The 20,476-nt window shown below is 43.4% G+C and overlaps 1 protein-coding gene across 2 annotated transcripts; it reads left to right on the plus strand.

Annotated features, from left to right (window-relative positions):
- Window positions 1–14,128, plus strand: mxd1 (MAX dimerization protein 1). Of its 2 annotated transcripts, none has more exons than XM_076104627.1 (6): window positions 1–878; window positions 1,526–1,625; window positions 5,813–5,842; window positions 9,581–9,695; window positions 9,890–10,037; window positions 10,710–14,128. In XM_076104627.1, exons 1-6 carry the CDS (start codon window positions 812–814, stop codon window positions 10,904–10,906), a joined length of 657 nt encoding a protein of 218 aa, XP_075960742.1. In that variant the 5' UTR covers window positions 1–811; the 3' UTR covers window positions 10,907–14,128. The 2 variants fall into 2 exon arrangements, with proteins under 2 accessions (XP_075960742.1, XP_075960741.1); XM_076104626.1 differs by lacking the exon at window positions 1–878 and adding an exon at window positions 905–1,341.
- Window positions 14,129–20,476: the final 6,348 nt, after the last annotated feature.

A 20,476-nucleotide genomic window follows, 5' to 3' on the forward strand; every position in this document is an offset into this window, starting at 1 on the left:
GTACAGTAGTTTGCTGTCGTCCAGATCAACAAGCCACTATTTTTGAAGCAGTTTGATAAACACTTGTTCCTCGGTTGATGTCAGTCGCTAGCAGGACGTTTTTACGGGTGATCAGCGATAAGCCAGCACAAAACTAGCCTGCTACACAGCCCCGAACCGATAAGGTTGGATGACATCGTCCGTTGAACTTTTAAGACAACTAACGTTAGCTCGTTTTTTTCTATAATTTCCACAATCAGGCAAGACTGTGACAACTGAACAGCCAACGGTCTTTTTTCCGATTGGTCGAATCTGTTCACGAGCTAGCAAGAAGGTTTCATCGTTAATTTGGCAACTTGTCACGAGCGCTAACGTTAGCCAACTTGTTTTGTTTTTTGTTTTGTTTTTCAAACAGAGCAATACTCAACCGTTTTCTCAACCAGCCGGTTTTTTCTTGAAGAACTTCATAGAAAGCCGTTGTTTTTTTTAGCAAAGTATTTGCTTAATAAAGAGGCCAAAGCAACCGTAGCTGTTGAAGTGTTAGCCTCAGCTAACACCAGACCCTCGACGTTACCTGAACCATTTTTTTAACATTAAGGAGGGGGTTTGTGTAAACTGATTGGTGCTGTATTTAGGACATTCATTTTTTAAATAACCCGTTTGATACACTGCAGGAGTTACCCTTTAACGTTCGCTCTCACCTTTAAAAAAAACAACTGCCAGAACAGCAAGCCAGCTTTAGAAGCAGACCAGTGGTTTATGACCTAAAGGTTGTGTACAACCACAGAATATCCCTCATCGGATTGTTATATTATCAGTTTTATTGTTGAAAATGGCGGCGATCGGAATGGTGCAGATGTTGATCGAAGCAGCCGAGTACCTTGAGCGCAGGGAACGAGGTAAAGTGTATTGTTTTCTGTTTTCTTTATGAAAAATGACAATGACATCACTTCCCCCTGATCCATGCTAATTAATGCACCTGCCATTTTTAAGCTATTTTAAATCCTGTTGCTGCCCCTTATTGAAAACATTTTTACATTAAGTATTCGAGTTACGTTTTGACACAGCAGAATGCATCGCCTAACGTGACCCAAAAATAGGTTGCTCATAAATATTCATATTCAGACATTTTGGGTGATGATCTGCAAAAATGTGCAAAAAAACCAAACATGTCGTGCATTTTTCCTTTCTCTGGTAAATGAATAAAAAGAATGAATGAATGCATATGTGGCAGATGCAGTCAGATGTGCAGGGACACCTTGTTATCATGGAGGCCCCTCCTTTCCCTCTGTTGTGGTTTGCTTGTGGGGTTTATTCCAGTTCAAGATGACATCATTGTCCAGGCTGAGGGGAGAAAACACGGTGCAAAGACTCTGCATGGACTCCATCCATTAGTGCACTTAAACACAATACATTGCTACTGAATTATCCTTTTTGCAGCTGTTCTATTTTGGCTTCTTTTCACCGTGGCTATATTTTTGTATTGCCAGATATATCTGGACACGTGACCAACATGTTGTTTGTTTGTTTGTTTGTTTGCTTGCAGAAGCCGAACACGGCTATGCCTCCATGCCACCCTTCATCAGCAGCCAAGAGAGGGAAAGCTTGAAAAGGAAAAGCAAAAGCAAGAAAAACACAAGTAGCAGGTAAAGAGGCATATCAGCTCCTTGTGGCCAGAACATGTATACACACTGTATAATTGTTCAGCTCTGCAACAAGGCGCTCATAATACCCCCCATCAAGTGTGTCCACACTGAGCGCAGCAATGTTAATCCATTGTTTACTGGACTGGTTTTTGATTTTTACAATGCACACTTATAATTTGTCCTTTGTAGTGACAGAATCATAAATTAGGATATTTAATGTAATTTTGTTTTGCTTTATTTTATTTTTTTGGTGCTGCAATTAGATAATATAAGATAATCCTTTATTAGTCCCGCAGTGGGGAAATGTACAGGATTACAGCAGCATAGTGCAAACAAGAGACATAGTAAAAACAAGATCAGTTTTAAAGTAGAGTAATATGACGCCTATTGGGTTATGGAGTCTATTGGGTTATGGCCTTGTTTTGACTACCGCTTGTCTTCTTCAAAGCGTTTGAGTGACAGCAGCAAACATCAGTCGGTCTTAAAGTGAAAGGGCCCCTCAGTAAGGCAAACTGGGTCAGTCAAGGGGGCCGCAGATGACATTTCACCGAGGGAGCGCATCCTGACAGCTCCGGTCAATAGACACGACTCCCCACACGTACAATTCTATCAGTCAATCATATCGGGACAGATTTATGTTGCATTCACACCCCCACAAATCAATGTGCACTCCCGTGATTAGATTGCAGTTTGGCTTTTGTGCAATTGGGGAAATTTTGTTTGCGAAACTCGTTTTGAAACGCACAGCTTCTGAGCGCATCGATTGTTTCTCGTGGAGAGGATGAAGAAGCTCCTCGATCGAAGGCAGCACTAGTGGAACCGTACTCTATAGGACCTACGTGATTGAAGTGTGTTTGTATCCACCTGTATTTATGAGCATATGCACAATGAAAAACGCCACAATTAAACAGCTATTTGGTGCAAAAAAAAAAGAGTTTCAGACTTGCTTGAGATCGAAACATTGGCCTGTTAATATAGAGAAGATGTTCTAATGATGATGAAAGTGAACGGTGACATTGGGGGACCTGCTCCAGGGGGCGACTCCCCTCTCACACGAGAGAAGGGCATGAATAGGTTTTTATATAGACCTCTTACCTTGTGTAACTCAATGTACATCCAGCTGAAATAGCTGCAACAGACAACTGCTTCCATCACTTAGTATGTACAAACAAGGGCAACATCGTAAATGTCCTCAGTGAGTTAGTGTCCGAATGTGCGCTTAAACTATCGCGCCTGGCCCCCTATCTATGATGGCAGGCCTGTACACGCTGTATAAAGTTGCATGTTTGAAGAACATGGATGGCCAAGTATCCAATGTACAGAGTACACGATGTGAAGCATGGAAATTATGTTTCTGTTACCCCTCATAACCCAATGTACATATCCAGTTATATTGTCGGCAGATCTAAAGTTAGAAGACTGGTATACGCGGACGTTTGAGTAGTCCATACCTTCATGCGAGCTACCGGTTAATAAGTTGATTCTTTTTTTGAATTAATCGTTTAGTCTATTACATTTTTAAGAACATAGTGAATAGCGTCTGTCGGTTCCCAGTGTCTTCAAATTGTCTTGTTTTTGACCAACTGTCCAAAAACCCGAAGATATAAACACTGATACGTAAAAGCAGCGAATCCTCACACTGGAGAAGCTACAACCAGAGAATGTAAAATTAATGATTACTAGATTAGCAAAATTGTTAGTCGGCTAATCGTTTCATCTAGGAGGCATCTGCCAAAAGATTTAAGAAATCAGAATAATTACCTGCGTTTCATTGTCTAAATACACACGTGTGTAAATACTGCTCTTTTAAAAGGAACTTGTTGTTATTCAAATGTTTGGTTTAGCCTGTTGGTCAGGATTTAGTCCATTGAGGTTAGCTTAGTCAATTGAGTGCAGCAGGAATAAGTCAAAACCTGTATATGAGTCAACGTTTTTGGTGAGATGCCTGAAATGGACAATGGAAAAATCCCATTGGCTTTTTGTCGAGGGAACCAGCTCAGAACATGTCCCAACATGCTTAGGTGACCTGTATGTCAAGTAGACCACGAGCTGCTGCAGGTTTGTCCTCAAGCCATTCAATCTTTTCAGCTTATCGGCACTTTTACCATTTTATTTGTGTAACTACAAGTTTATGTTAAGCAACTCCCTCATCATTTGTGAGCTTTAAATCAACCATTGCTCATTACTATTCAAAGTCAGCTGAGCCACACTTGTTATTAATAAGGTCAGCTCGGATTATTTGATGTGGTCGGCCGTGAAGTTGCCTCTTGATCATTAATAGGCAGACCGGCACTATGGCTGAATGTATTTCTGACAGACGAGAGAGGACCATTAATTGATCAGGCATGATCAGTTATCTTGATGCTGTTGAGACTTGGTGAAATGTAGGTCGGGCAGCCATGTATGTATATATGTGAAACCAGTCAACCCAGAATGAACAAGCTCCTCCAGTTTGTGTTGTTTAACCATGGCATGGATGTGTGAGTAGTGGGGGAGGGGAGTCACTGTGGTTCTGACGTGTGTGTGTGTGTGTGTGTGTGTCGGTAGTAGCGGCGACTCCATCCCCCTCATCTCTCTCTCCCACTTGCGTTTTCTCTCTCTTCCCACCTCCTCCACCCCCCATGTGTCTTTCCTGCTCGGTTCTCACTGTTGGCAAGCGATGGAGAGCACCAGCTCCTCCATTACACAGGTCCGCCCCCACCCGCCACACACACACACACACACACACACAACACTGTGCAGCTACAGTGCACTGTGATCTTGCCATCCCTGTTGAGCAGGCAAATTGAGTCTTTGCATACTCACCGCCCTGTGTTGTTGTTAAAGGCTTGTGGGGCGAGGCTACAGAGAGCCTTCAGGAAGGAGAACGGGTTAATAGTAGATTCATGTTGTAGTGTCTTGTTGTCTACAATTCAGTTATCCAGTTTATGTCCAGGGAGCTGTCAGGGAAGATTGAATGCCAACACTGTAGGTGGAGTTTGAAGACTCAAAGTCATTATTAGAATAGTCAGAGTTATTACCTCATTATTACCTCATTATTATTACCTCAGAGGAACCAGGCTGACTTGGAACCCTCTCTGAAGGAATTGCGGCTTTCATACAGCCTTTGGTCTTATTTTTGTAGTTTTGGGCATCTATCCTGTCTTTAATAGTAATGTGTTGATATAGAAATAGAGCAACCCATTCATTATAGGGGGTAGGGTTATGGAGATGTGTCCCAGAGCCTGAAATGTAGCCTGAATAAGTGGGGTCATGTCCCTGCTAGTGCTGTTATGTCACCAGCGGCTGTCTGCCCTGCACAGGAATGCACACTGACCGGAGGGGGAGGGGCCAAGGGAGATAGAGAAAGCTGAAACAAGATGATACCACCCACACACACACACACACACACACACATACACACACAGACAGACACAGGCATGATACCCATTGCTGTTCGGAGGTTGCAATATTGGAAGACGTTGTTTCTAAGCTTATTCCTGACAGTAAGTTGTCAAACATTGAGGTGAATCAAAGTGTGGGTGTGTGCGAGGGACCTCTGAGATTCTTGGCCATGGCATGCAATGGGGACAGTGTCGAGCCTAGCAGAGCTGAAGGTGCAGACGGGCTATTTTGGGACCCGGGGTGGGTGGATATTTTGCCTTTTCCGCTGCCGGCTCAGCGGCCGAGCAACTCCGTTTAGCCTTTTCTACAGGACAGCGAGGTGGAATAACGGCTTGAACAGGCTGTGTGAAAAGGGGCTACTGCAATGCAGAAGTCCTGCTGGCCGCAAGCAAACCTCCATCTCTCAATTTACCTTTCGCACTGTACCCCCCCCCCCCCCCGCCTCTCTCAGTACTACATGCACAGTTTCAAAGGGCATAGTCCCTCGCTTCTGTTTCTAGTTACTGTTACTATGTTTACACCTGGCCTCCTCATCACGTATTTTAGTCTTTAAAAAAAGCACAAGTATCCTCCACAGAACAAGCCACAGGCATCAGAATGCTCAGCCTGTTTTTCTTAGAATCCCTTTTCCTCAGCTGGTTGTGACTGCTCATAAACTCCCACTCAGCCTTTTCTGCCTCTCTCCCTCCCCTGCATTAAGGCCTTGGACCGCTGTGATGGCACACAGAGTGGAAACCTTACCCTGTTTAAGCAGCGGCCTTGTTATTTTGTGTGGTTTCTCACATGTGTTTTTATCTCCACAGGTCTACGCACAATGAAATGGAAAAGAACAGGTACGTGTGTGTGTGTGTGTGTGTGTGTGTGTGTGTGTGTGTGTGTGTGTGTGTGTGTGTGTGTGTGTGTGTGTGTGTGTGTGTGTGTGTGTGTGTGTGTGTGTGTGTGTGTGTGTGTGTGTGTGTGTGTGTGTGTGTGTGTGTGTGTGTGTGTGTGTGCATATTTACTGTTCCTCTGTTACTATGGAAAGTGTCTGTAAATTATGGGTTGATTTTACCTAGAATAAGAATTAAGAGAGAATGGTAAATACATTATTTTCGTTTTAGTACTCAGGCCATAATTAAATGTTTAAAAGGAAACTGAAAAAAGCAAAATGGATATTGAAATTGATATTCTTTTATATATGATTTAATGGCATTCCCATCAGCCTTAGCAGTAGTTTGTGTTTATTGCTACTTAGAAGATGTTAGCAAGCTAACACGTGAAACTAAGAGGATGAACACAGCAAACATTACACCTGCTTAACGTCAGCATGTCAGCATTGACATTGTAAGCATGTTGCGTGCCGACGTTAGCGTTTAGCTCAAAGCGCCGCAGTGTTGACGTACAGCCTCACAGAGCTGCTGGCGTGGCTGTAGACTCCCGCTAGGAAACACCACATTAATACGTTTACTATAATAGTTTATGACAATGCTACAGCTGTAATACCAGGCTGTGAGGGTTGTAATAAATCAAAACATAAATCAAACATAAATTGTCAGGCTGAAATTTTAGGCCAGAAAACGAATATGTAATTAATTAATTAAATGATTAAGTCCCTGTCAGTGTCGGTGCTTTCCATCTTGCCAGCGCTAGTTGATCCAGACCAGCAGCCCAGTGAACAGCCTGAATAATATATGGCACCGAGGCCTGAGCATGAGCGAGTGTGTGGAGACACCTCAGGCCTAGCAGTAAGTCAAAATTACGACCACAGCATGTCGTATTACACTTGAGAACATTCACAGCCTTTAGCCAGTTTCTCCCACCAGTAGCTTGATCAAAGCCATCATAGGCAGATAGTAAATTACTCACGGCGACCCACTGCCGGCGAAGCCAGAGGAGTGCAACGAGACCCATCCCCCTCTCTGGTAATATCGCCTCCAGTGAATTCTCAACACACACATTCAAAGTCCTAATTTGTATGACTCCCCTCTGTCTCTGCATGCAGAACTAAGAGCATGCGTGTGTTTATGTCCGCGTAACACGACTTCGGCCACCACCACGCCTTTTCTTTTTGCCTTTCCTCCCAGCTGGTCATGAGCAGCTACTGTTGGGGGTCAGAGGGCAAGAGCGAGGACAGTGGGGTGATTTACTGCTGGAACAGTCGGGGGGCATTTAAAAAAAGAACACAAGCACGAAATTAGGGCAGAGGAAAGTTCAGAGAAAGGTTCCGGCCTTCGGCTGCACACACAAGCCTGTAGCTCCACACACACCTCATCTAATGACACACTGAAGCCACACTGAACCAGAATAGGGGTTGTTTTAGCCCAGCTGATTATGTTAGAGCAACACAGCCGAGGGCATTTGGATGTTATGTAATGGCAATCTTCATGCCCTTTGGACTGAGTCAGCTGAGAAACAGGCACTTGGGTTTCAGCAGCTCAACACTGTGTGTGTGTGTGTGTGTGTGTGTGTGTGTGTGTGTGTGTGTGTGTGTGTGTGTGTGTGTGTGTGTGTGTGTGTGTGTGTGTGTGTGTGTGTGTGTGTGTGTGTGTGTGTGTGTGTGTGTGTGTGTGTGTGTGTGTGTGTGTGTGTGTGTGTGTGTGTGTGTGTGTGTGTGTGTATAAAAGGGCGAGGGTCAATGACGGACTGGCTATCTGGAGCACTGGGCCTTTTCCCAATGGGCTGCTTGACAATCGTGACTGATGCAATGTGAAATAGAATAAAGTCAACACCTGCTTCAACAGAAGGATGCAAATATATTTGAGTGTGTCCTCTGCCCACAGTGAAATCAGTCTGACCCTCTTTCCATGTGTCCCATTTTTGAATAAATTCTTTCCGGCTGTAACGCTCACATCAGGATTACCTGCAGCAGACCATAAATGAACAGCTCCTTCAGCCAGCCCTCAGCTGCCAAAAAAAAAAAACACGCCCACTCGCTCAGGCACACACTGGCATACAGACACGTACACACTCCGCCGAGGCTGGAGGTGGAGGTGTGTGTTGTGTAACAGCGGGTCAAGTGGGCGCAAACACCCACCAGACCTTAGCGACTGCCAGCTTAGAGCGGCTGTGAACTGTGTTGTAGGACGGCTGACATTAGTAAAGAGTTCCCATCTGAAAATATGTCACAGACGCTCTTTGGATTTCACCACATTTCTGTTTAATTCCTGCCCAATGAGGATTTGTACACTTCCTCAAAAATCCTAGCATCATTATGTAGTGATGTTACACAGGAGAGTCTCATGACTTCTAGCTTACATGTGCAAACCATTCAGTCACTTCCGCTTATACGAATGAGTAACTCTAGCATCAAAAAGCAGAAGGATCAAAACACATGCACAGTGGCTCAGAGAGAAAGTTATAATTCTTTATTGACATTTGACTTTTATTTATTTTCGATCCCAAAGTTGCATTAATAGTGCAAGTATTGAACTGTCAAATATAGAGCGATATCTAGCCCAGATACACACTTTATTCAGACCGTTTATTTGATTGAAATTTTTATTTTCTAAATTTTATATTGTATTTTATCTATCTGTTTGTGTATAGACAACTCTTAACGTTTAAGAGGTTTGGCTTTTATTTTATAGCAAGCCCTTTTTGTATAGCAAGAATCTACAGCCATGCTAGCAGTTCTGTGAGGTTATGCTGAGGCACTTGGTGCTTTGAGCTAAATGCTAACATCAGCATGCTAACATGCTCACAATGACGGCGTTTACCAACTTAGTGTTGTTTTCTGATTAGCACTAAACTCAAAGTACAGCTGAGGCTGCTGACAATGTCAATGCAGGAACGTTGTCATAGACCAAAGTATTGGACAAACTGACCTGATGATGGCACTTGGTGAAACGCTAAGGACTCACCAAAGTTATGACAATTCATCCTTAGGGTAACATCAACCCAATGTTACCCTGGTGGTGCTAAAGAAAAAGTCAGGGGATCAGTAAGATTCATCATGTAGGGACCATGAACTCAAAACTACATATCAATCCATCCAGTAGTTGTTGAGATATTTCAGTCTGGACCAGAGTGACGGACAGACAGACCAACATTGCCATCATTAGAGCCAAATCACTAGCATGGTGAAAGAATATGTTTGTATTCCTCAAAGTAAGGAATCGAGAAAGGTACTCATTTCATATCTCATTGGGACTAGTGTTGAAAAATGTGTAAGCTACGTAAGGCTGAATGTGGACTTGCATCAATAACAAATCACAGTAACAAAATAAGAAATAATAATTCAAGATACACCCACTAGCTTGTTTTGGAGCTTTCAGTCACATCTCATGGTCTTCATGAGCGGATGAAGTTGTCCTGATAAGACGACTCAGTTGGCACCATGCAACCAAAGCTCAACACTAATGATACAACTGGGATGACGACCATGAGATGTGGTCGAAAGCTCCAGAAAAAAAGTTGTGGACTGGAAGTCGACCTTGAGTTATTTACTTACTTATTTATTGTCGAACTACCGTTTCCAAGGCCAAGAATAAACTTTGATATTAAGGCTCAACAAATCACATGCTTGTTGTGTAACAGACATTAAAAAGGCTAATGATGTTTGTGTCTCTTTGTTTCTTCTCTTCTGTCTGCAGACGGGCACATCTAAGGCTGTGTTTAGAGCGCTTGAAATCCCTCGTTCCATTAGGACCAGATGCTAACCGGCACACCACCCTCAGCCTGCTGATGAAGGCCAGAGATCATATCAAGGTGTGTGTGTCCATATGTAATAACCAATGTATCCATTTGTTGAGCGCTGTGGTGGGTTTGTGTGTTATTTTTGAGTGACTGAAATGTTGTGGACAAAGCACTGAGGGAACACACACACACACACACACACACACACACACGGAGCAACCTTTTTGACATTTTCTCCTTGTGTTTTCTCTCTTCCCTCCCCGCAGAGGTTGGAGGAGAGCGATAGGAGAGCTCAGCATACGGTGGAGCAGCTACAGCGGGAGCGGAGACACCTGAGGAGGCGTCTGGAGCAGCTTGGGGTGGAGCGGACCCGCATTGACAGTACCGGCTCCGACAAGTTCGACTCTGACCAAGGTACACAGACATGATGCACTCACTGCTCTCCATGGAAGAGTTAATGTATCAGGTGAATCCAGATCAGAGCAACACAACAATAAACACGTAACTGACATAAAGCCTCGTATCATAACATATCAAAGTTTGGTTAGAAGCTCAAAAAAACAACAAGTCCTTTATCTTGTGGTTAACCGCTGTCCTCCCTTAAATTAAGTTATGCAAAATACTGCTGGTCAAAGTCGATGCTTTATAAACGCAATAAACAAACTTGCTGCTCTGTAAAACTATATACATTACAAATGTTATTATCAGGGTTTGAGAGATGATGAATAAATCAGGCTATGATCACAATTGTGTGTCTTTTAGGACTTTAAGCCTGTTGGATCTAACTACTCTAAATCTAAATCACTGTAGTCTACACTATGGCCGTCAAAGTTATGTATGTGTGAACAATGAAACTTAGAATAAGGTAATGTCATATTCCCTCAACTGTTTCAAACATGGGGAACAAAGCGAAACACAATGTCTTTAGTAACAGAGATGGGCTGTAGGCGCACACAGTATCATGAACACACACATGCAGGGTTCTTTGTCTTCGCAGTTCACCAGTACAGCTGCTAGAACAAATGATGTATATTCAGTTATCATTCAGACCTATTACAATGTTTTGCGTCTCCTTTGCTCCAACAGAGGACCTGGATGTGGACGTGGAGGGCACGGACTACCTGCTGGGTGACCTGGAGTGGAGCACCAGCAGTGTGAGCGACTCGGGGGACGAGCGAGGCAGCCTGCGCAGCAGCTGCAGCGACGAGGGCTACTCCAGCGCTAGCCTGCTGCTGCTGCAGGACACTCAGGAGAGGGCCAAGCAGTTAGGCTGCAGCCTATAGACCCAACTCCAGCTTCTTCTTCCCCTCAGCCAATCCCATCCCTAAGATTGCCTCACCACTCCCTGGTCTCGCTCAGACCTCACCATCCTCCCCCCCCTCTCTCTCCATACATACCAGGACTGACCAAGTCTGATGCCTCTCGTCCAGCCGGGCCTCTTCGGACTTTCTATTCCCACAACGACTTCCATCCAGACTTCAATACACCCGCCCACATTCAGCGGTCAGTCTTTAGGGTGTCCTCTGCTCTGCACCAATCAAATGAGTGAGATTTTAAAGACACTCCGCCCTCTCCGCCCATTCATCAAAAACACAACTTTCAGCCAGAGAATGTTACCACACAATATCCCACTGCCTCTTTTTCTATGCCTCAAGAGCCATGGGAAGCACTTATGAGATTTCACCCCAACTTCACACATACGTTTTTTTCTGCCCCGCTCACCAGTCAGCCGTGTGTACATGGTATTTTGCACTTACAATTGCTTTTGTAAACAAAAGCATTTTTTTTTTTTTAAATGCTGTCTCTAAAAAAAACTTAAAGGGCCCCCCATCCCCCCCCACTACAGATGTTGCAGTGATGTTACAAGATGAAGTAAGTGTTTGAAAAACATGCCCGTCGTCTACTGATCTGTAGGGACACTAAAGTATAACAGCGTGTTGTGTTAAACTGTTTTAGGCCGACAGCGATACGCCCCCCCCTTAGCCCCCCTTGGCATTGGCAGGCTTGTAACTACCCTGTCATTTTCTGTCCACACCTGCCATTCAGAGGTAAAAACATGTGTGCAGCATGAGATTGTGAAGGGGCCGGGGGGGATACGGGACGGTTTTAGGGGTGGGTTTGATGTTTTTCTGCCTCTCTCTGATGACTGTGGCGTTTTTACAGCATCCCTTTTTATCATAAATGTGTGTTTGTCATGTCTGAGCCTGGCGACGACAAAAAGGTCACTAGCAGGTTTGGAAAACTTTTTAACTGCTGGTATATCTTGGCATGTGCTGGGACATTTGTGTGCACTACTTCATCACTGCCCCGTTCACCAGGTATTAATGAGAAGGGAGGAGCCTATCTACTGAGAGCAGTGGAGAGACTGGAGCACATTCCATTATGAAGAGAGGGCGGGCAGGTAGCATCGAGAGCATTACTTTTTACAAGATGTTCCTGCCAATTATTTATGAAGGTTCGAGACGAGCCGAGGCTTTGACTTTTCAGTGGGAACACGCGCTGTGTTCACACACACGAAAAGCACTAAAACGTTAAACACCGCAGATGTTTCCCTCCTTTGCCTTGCCTACATAGCTATTTATTGTTTCTGCAAAAAATGTTGTTGTAAATAGTTTACAGAAAGATCTCTATGTCTATCAACAAATGTATTTATTAGATATACTAAATATATAGATGAATATATAGAACTATATTTAATTAGTCATTGCTTCTGGTCTTCTTGTGAGGGTTATTGAGAGTTTCTAATGTGTAGTTTGTTTGCACAGCCTTGTCAACCCATAGAGTATTTAGAAATGTCTCTTGTGCCTCGAGGCTTTTGTGTGTCGAAAAATGAAATGTTTTCTCTGTGGTTGATCATAATTTTTTAGCTGTTTTCAAAGCCATCTTGCCCCTTTTAATGTGGGAATAAAAGGACAAAAAAAATCGGAATAATTTATGATAAAAAAAAATGTAATTTTAAAAAGTATAAAAATGAGAGGAGCCGGTGGCCAGCGTTGAGCGGCGGTGATGATTCCTCTGGCTAAGCTGTGTTGCCTGTTCGCACATCCCCGTGCCTACGAACCTCAAACAAAATGGCTGCTCCGCCTCGTAAGAATTCAGCGCTTTTGTTTGGTTCCATAATCATCACGGGCAGGGAGAGGACTGCAGCTTATCGAATGTAGACGTCCTCGACCCTGCAAGTGTAGCAGCAGCACAGTGCCAATGGAACGCCCCTGCTCCTGCTTTCCACCGCTCGCAAATCTCAGTTAAAAGTATGAAGATGAGTCACAAAAAATAGATCTAGTAATGTTTAGTGTTTGATTGTGGAATGCTGCTTTTTTTTTTTTTCTTTTTTTTTTTGTCAAATTTAAACTTTTTGTAAAAACGGAGAGGTGCTGTGTAGCCACGTTATAAGAGAGACGGACTAAAGGGGACATGTAATGAAAATACGGTGTGAGTGGGCAGTTGTGTTCATTGAAATGCCATCTGTCGGTGCGCGTGTGTGTGTGTTTCGTCACTGTCTTCAGAGAGACATTTTTGGGGTGGTTGAGGGTGGGTGGAAGACTGTAAGGCTACATTTCTGTTCTGGTTCATTTGTTTACTAGTTAAATGCAACAAAAAAAGTCCACTTTACAAAGACTTCATTTATTAAGGTAAGCATTAATGTCTGTCTATGGGAGTCTACTGTTTTCTCCCATGTTCCATCCATGGCCTGTTGTCTGTCTTCCGCCTGTGTGTGTGTGTGTGTGTGTGTGTGTGTGTGTGCGCGTGTGTGTGCCTGTGTGTGTGTGTGTGTTTGCACATGTGTGAGCGTGACTCCCTCATGTTGCGTTGGCATCCAAGGTGCGGGCGAGGCAGGTATGCGCGGTGGGGCAGTGTGTGCGTCAACGATCGCATGCAGACTGTTGCTCTTCACCTCCACCCTTTCTCCCCTCTAAAAACGACCGGGTGCTCTCAGCATTTGCCTTTTTAAGAAGCAGGTGTGGAATCTCTCAAAGAACAAGACTACAGTCAGACCAGTTGTTTAAGCTACAGGTTTCAGCTTCAGGGGGAACATGTGTTCATGTGTATATTTGATTTTTGTCCCTGCATACAAAGTGGCTGATAATGCCTTACAAACGGACACGACCTAACAGAAGTATATGATATGTCTGAGAATATATGATATATCGACATGTATCACGAGGGCCATTCCTTTTCATTGTGACCGTCACAGGCGTGGTGCTTTCATGGGTTACACAACACACACATACAGCAACACACCGCGTCATAGCTCCATGAACATCGTCGTCGCCTTTCTCCTCAGAGAGGTCAAATGTGTGTTTATAGAACAATAACTTAAAGGAGGGAGTTTTGTGCACTTACTTTTTAAGAATTGGATAATTTGGACACTGTCGTCTAAAGAAATCACTTTAAATGTGGAGAGAGAAAAAAACAACCTTTGAAAATGAGTCGTGGAGCAGCAATTTGTATTTGCCATTGATATTAAAGGAATAAAACATTTGAAACCCTTGTTTACCTACCTATCACCTTGTCATTGTCTTAATTTGTGGTTCAAGTCACAAAAGCCTGCAGAGTAATTGGGAGCAAATTAAGGTTTTAACCAGAGAACCCAACACACAAGTTTCTCTTACAATGAATAATCTTCATGGAGAGGTTGAGTAGACGGTAATAAGGAGGTTTTTGCACAGCAGATGAAAGAGTCTCCACCAGGGGCTTCATCCTCGCCAGCCATCCAGTGTTTTTCAGAGTAATCTGCGCGCCAAATCCCAGGTTTGTATGATGACAGCCATCTGTCTGCTGCTCAATAACCCACACACACACAAAAGAGAGCAAAGAGGGGGATGAGCATCTTGAAAAGCATCCCGCATCCCTTCTGGAGCTGTCTGGCTGCTGGGGGGGGAGGAGAGCCATAGGAAAAGGCTTTTTTTCTCCCATCATGGGGAGTCCTAGTTCATTGTTAGCTCCAGTACCATTTCAATATACTGTAGGTCATTACAATCAAAAGGATTTACAATTTCAATGTTATTTCAATCATTATTGAACAGCAATATAGTCAAGTGTCATATCAATGTCCATAATTTCATCTCTACTCCTAACGGGTCATAAATTAGCAAACTGACATTAGATTAATTGTTAATTTAGCATCTAATCTAATGATCTCAAAGATTTTCATTCAAATCTGTTAACACACAACCTTTTAGTATACATAAATAGAAACGCAAAATAACCAAATATCTGTAATTATTTGTATCAATAAAATACGAACACTCTGTTTTCTGTTAGGACGTTCCATATCAGTACACAATGAAACCGTCAAGCAGTTGAAAGATGTCTACAAATATCAGATAATGATATATCCTATAATATTAACCATTGTTGAAAGCAGAGCTGTGTGTCTCAGCTGTATTCTTAGACAGTGTGGTGTCGAGGTCAAGACAGTGAGTCCACTATGTGGCGGGGAATGTGCAGCAGGGTCAGGACGGTCAAGGAGAGGTCTCTGTGCTTTACTATAGTAGTATCTATCCATCTATCCATCTATCTCTCTCTCTCTCTCTCTCTCTCTCTCTCTCTCTATCTCAGTGTTGGTATATTATAATCCTTCTGTCCCACTGTAAAGCACTTTTGGCGTCCACCAAAAGACACACCTTACGTTTAATCTGCACATGAAACACGAGACAGACACCGCAATGCAGCTCAGCCCGAGCCAAGCAGACCACGCTCCCGCTGAGTGTATTATTGCCATGGCCTACAGTCTGCTGGTGTGTGTATAGAACTGTTATTGACAGTAGCAGAGTTGTGTAAGGAGGTGTGTTTATCCGTGTCAGGGTCACAGGCCTACTGACCCACCTCTCGTCAGATTAGTCAAATACAGCAGTTTATCGGTGACCTGCACACACACCTTTCTTTGACCTTCGCCTTCGGAGTGCCCTGACCTATCTTGTGCACTCACACCTACGAACAAGCACACATGAAAACGTGCATTTAGACACGTAGTGCAGGGAACACACCCGCATAACACACACACACACACCAAGGCATCACAATCAAACAGAAAATGTGACTAAACAACACAACAAAAGGCGAACAATTGAGGTAGTAGCGATATAATCCCTTATGAGCTTCAAGTCACCAGTGGAGAGCACATAATGACTGCCTCCACCCCCTTGGCTCTCTTCTCTCCACACTCATGGTTTGATGCTAATCACTGCATGATATTTGATGCTCAGTTTGTGTTTACACAAATACACGTTTTACTTTTTTAAACACTTGATCCTGTTTTGTTGTTTACTTTGACAAGTGTTTACCTTATATTTATTGTTCATTTTGACGGAAAAGCACAGGTGGAACCAGTCACATTTATAATGACTGCATTCCATTTAGGTTAGTCAGTACCTGGGTTTATATGTGCATGTTGAGTACATCACAGACTCTCAGCTGCTACTCTGGGCCTAGAGACACAGTAGGGGTAAACAGTTTGCTCCATTTCATTGTTGTTTTGTACAGTGTGAAAGGCTAACAGCTAACAGCTAACTGAACTACCAGTACACACACTGGTTTATTGTTTTGGATGTTGTGTTTGGCTAACAGCTAACAGCTAACTGAACTACCAGTACACACACTGGTCTTAAACAACGACTTCGAGACAATTGCCTGCTTACATCGCCGCTTGTTTTAGAGTTTGAATAAAGTGTGTTTTACAGCGACTTGCAACCCTTTCGTGTCTAGTCGGGGGGTTAGCCAATTGTGGGTTGTATTCATTCAATCGCACAATACAGTCGACTGAGTGCAACTTTCTAGTTGTAGCTGTACCTGCACTTTTAGTCAAAATGTCTGCTGTGGAAAAAAAGGTGTGAATGATAGCTCTGGACAACACACGCTGTAATGGGTTTTACAATAAATATGTAATCAGTCAAACTGTATCATCCACCATTTTGAAGGTGGTCCACAGTGTCTCACTGGAAACTGATTTAAAAAGATCAATAAGCAGTAGATGACACATATCACGTTACATATCCAAAGTGAAGGCATTTATCTGAGCCTTAGTGGATTTCATCCCCTCAGTAGAAATCCTGCAGTAGTGGCTGTGTGACAACCGCCTTACATGATCATCCTCCATCACAGCCGGCAGCTCAGATCAAGAGATAGATATTTGAGTGTGTGTTTATGTGTGTGTGTGTGTGTGTGTGTATATGCAAACAGATGGAGGAGGTCGTCTGCATGCTGGCTGAAAAGAGGCATCCCGGGGGACCTGAGTGAAGAGTGCACATCAGACAAGATCAGTGCATCCAAGACAGAACAAAAGCGAGGGGGCTGAGTGGCCTGTACGTGACACGTAGCAAAGCTCTTCACAGAAACCCTCGCTCGGCGAGTAACACCTGGTATATCAAAGCACCAAAGTGAGACGAGTTTCAAAGGTGCAGGGCTGCTGGAGAGGGTTCCGTGTCGGGACGATCTGGGAATTTCTGAGTTATTAGATGCCATTATATATGTAAAGAAAACAATGCCACTCAAGGATTAGCCATTAAGATATACAGTACAGCACAATAGTTCCCCTGCAGCACTGAATGCAATAAGTGAACAGAGGTGGACCACACTAACTGAGCCACATTCAATGATAGTGGTGTTTTCTTCAGACTCATTCTGAATGTTGGGCTGCAGTTGACCAGCTGAAGTGTACTGACTGCCATGTGGAGCAGTGTTTACAAGTCTATTAGCTGAAACCACAGTGAGGATAGAGTGGCTGTGCTGGCAGCAGCAGCGGCTGGGACAGCAGAAGGAGACAGGCTAGAGTATAGCAGGCTGGTGAAGGGAGGATAACTGTGTTTGAATCCCACCGGGGGGGGGGGACATGGTAAATGAATCATATACTTTCCCCACCCTCAGCACATGGTATTACAGCATGCAGGGTGAGGGACTTAATATGTCTTTCACTCCTGCCAATACATTATATTTATAGATTTTCAAAGGTGTAGGATCTGGCCAAACAAATAGGGGGAGGTTTTTCACCTCTCCTGATAGGTCCATACAATCTAAATTTACTGTCATTATCTACAAAAAGCACAAGAAGCTCCGGAGATGGACCTTCAGTTAGCGGAGCTGTAGCAACTTCAGTTGACCCTTCATGAAGCCCTGACCCCTTCTGCTACTCCGTCAGGCTGGCAATAATAATTTCAGAGAGTAGCAGACAGAATGGTTTAAGAATATGCATCGCATTTGCACAACAAAAGGGCCTTAGATCTGACTGAAATAACTGGAATGCAGCCAACATTTGTTAGCTTTTCTTACATGTCAATATGTCTGCTGATAAAAAGGGTTTATTACCTTGCATTGCTCTACGTGTCTTTGTGTTGTTTTCTTTTTTACTCTGAAGAGGATATTAGAGGTTGTTTTTCTTTCACTTGTTCCACCATTTGCCATTGCCACAATCCCTGAAAGCTTCCTGTCTGTTTCTGCTGGAGGAATAGCGCCCTCTTCCTGTTTATTGTTGTAAAACACCACAGCATATTTCATGTGAAATCCAACCAGTGGCACTGTCTGCATGCAAAAAGCAGTGTAGGGTCTGCTCAAGGCTGCTAACTGTGGTCTTGTTTATTTACACTGTTTTCTCAGTATTCATGTGGTAGTTTATTGATGCAAAAACATTGCAAGTTGTACCTGTTCATTGAGTAATACACACCCACACACACACCATATGGTCTCATTTCTCAGTCCTGATTATCTGCAGTGGTGCTCTAGATGTTGGAAACTGTCCAGCTGAATGACCGTAGTGGCTGACCAATACCATGACCAAGTCTATTATAGACCTGCAGGCCACTGTCTGTAGGCTTAAATGCATGATGTCTACATTATATGCACAGTCATTTCCACAACTATACACTCAGAGAGGTGTTTACTTAGCCTACCCTCATTGATATAAACCTGCCTGTAAAACACAATACAGTTCAACAGCACCACAAACTACATCCTCTAAAATGATCATATAGTTGAATCAATGTAACTCTAAAACAAATATAAAAACAAAAGCTGAACATAATAACCTTCATAGAGATCTATTGCAGGACTGTTGTGTTGGCCTGCGTTAGATGGAGAACCTTTTAAACTGGCTACTGCGTCTGTATGTTGAAGACAATGACCTCAGTATGAAGAAGTTATAACATAGACGTGGTACCCTGTAATAAGAGTGAGGATGTGACTCTTGTTCACACGTGCTCTGCATCAGATCAGGTCTGCTGCACAGGTGAAGCACCACAACTGATGCTTGAGCACCCTCTAGTGGTTAATATATGTAAGTAAAAAGCAAACGACTCCTTCCAATGTCATCTATTTATAATGTTTGCATTGCTTACATTGCTTACTGAGTTCCAAATCCAATACACAAAAGACTAAAATTATATATTATATTGACATGATTCCAGTTTTCAAGAGATTGGACCACATTAACATGACATGAAGGAAGAGTATGTGTTTAAAAACAAGGTTTCAAGACTGACTGTAGTGTTTTGTAATGGATACGTTGTTGCTGCACAATACTTTCTCCTACTGTGTTGATTTACGGCCAAATAAAGCAGTTGACTTCTGGTATCAAGAACACTGTATATTATTATATTATATTATCTTCCACTTAGAAAAGCATTATTGTTGAGGTGGCTTTTACTTAGCTCTCTCTTCTTTCCCATTGTAACAGTAGCATCAACAGAAATGGCCAGAGGAGATCTAGGATGACTTGGCAGTGGCTGTGCTGTTGCACATTTTCATTGTTTTGGGCTGTTTTCCAGACTGGCGGTGTGAACAGGGGCACTAGAGGCGCCGTGTGCGGTGTTTGTAGGTGGTGAGGCTGCAGTCTTGTGGGTGGGGGGTGGGGGGGTTCTCTCCTTTGCATGGGCGTGGTCCTTCTCCTGCCTCCGGCCTGGATCAGGACCAAGGCCAGCGACAGCTCTGCGCAGTACTTAAACACCACACAGGAAATACGTTTTACCAACAGAGATAGTCTTTCTCGGGACAAATGTATAAGTCATATTTGGATATAATGTTGACTCAATAAGGCATCAACTTCTGTCCACCTTTGGTTGTCTGGAAAATCTGCTTTACGCATCTTAAGGGAACATGAATAGTTCAAGTTATCCAAGTTATAGAGATACAAAATGCTGATTGTTGGTGCTTGTGATGCCGTTTAGCGAGGACTGCAGTGTTATGTGTGAAAAAAAAATCATAACTTAATATTTTTCTCATTTATATAAGGACGTGTTTTGTTGTGATAGATATGACGATGACCGACAGGGGGTCACAGTTACATCTAATTTACAATTTACCAATCCATCACGTTCCAGCGCTGCAGATGAGAGTGCGATGATGTGGGAATGCAAGAACCAGCCACTATAATGAGTCTCATCCCGTATTCCGATATTGCGGCGGTGGTTTGGGGTGGATGAGGGCGACTGGATGCAGACTGCAGCACCAAAAACAAACTCTGGCGCACAGCTCACGCATCGATCCCATTTGCCATTCTGCTGGGACGGCAAAGAAAAACTGCAATGACAGTGGACAATGTGGTCTAAGGTAACATGAGATAGTCCAGCGGGATGATACATGTACTGGGAAAATTAGATGACACGTGATTCTATTATAATGTGATTGTATTTGAATGTCATTAAGTCAGAACATGAAAGGAAAGGGCGCGTTAATAACTTAATGAAAGTGAAGTTCAATAAGCTCTCGGGTCAAACCGCCTTCAATAAAGCCCCTTGTACAAAACGTGTTATATATAGTTGTTGTGTGTTGGTGCCTGAGCCACAAGGCAGAAACGAGGAGCTGCATGAGTGAATTCGTGTCTCCCCAGAGGGTGGAGGCTTTCTGCAAAAGCTTGCAGGTTT

This window comes from Anarhichas minor, unplaced genomic scaffold (assembly GCF_050575085.1).
Source record: "Anarhichas minor isolate MPS153535 unplaced genomic scaffold, ASM5057508v1 ptg000030l, whole genome shotgun sequence".
Classification (NCBI taxonomy): domain Eukaryota; kingdom Metazoa; phylum Chordata; class Actinopteri; order Perciformes; family Anarhichadidae; genus Anarhichas; species Anarhichas minor.

Coding starts and splice junctions, on each gene's coding strand:
- mxd1 (XM_076104626.1), top strand. CDS start 1,191: ATGAATGAATGCATATGTGGCAGATGCAGTCAGATGTGCAGGGACACC. Junction 1,626..5,812: donor AAGAAAAACACAAGTAGCAG/GTAAAGAGGCAT, acceptor TTATCTCCACAG/GTCTACGCACAATGAAATGG. Junction 5,843..9,580: donor AATGAAATGGAAAAGAACAG/GTACGTGTGTGT, acceptor TTCTGTCTGCAG/ACGGGCACATCTAAGGCTGT.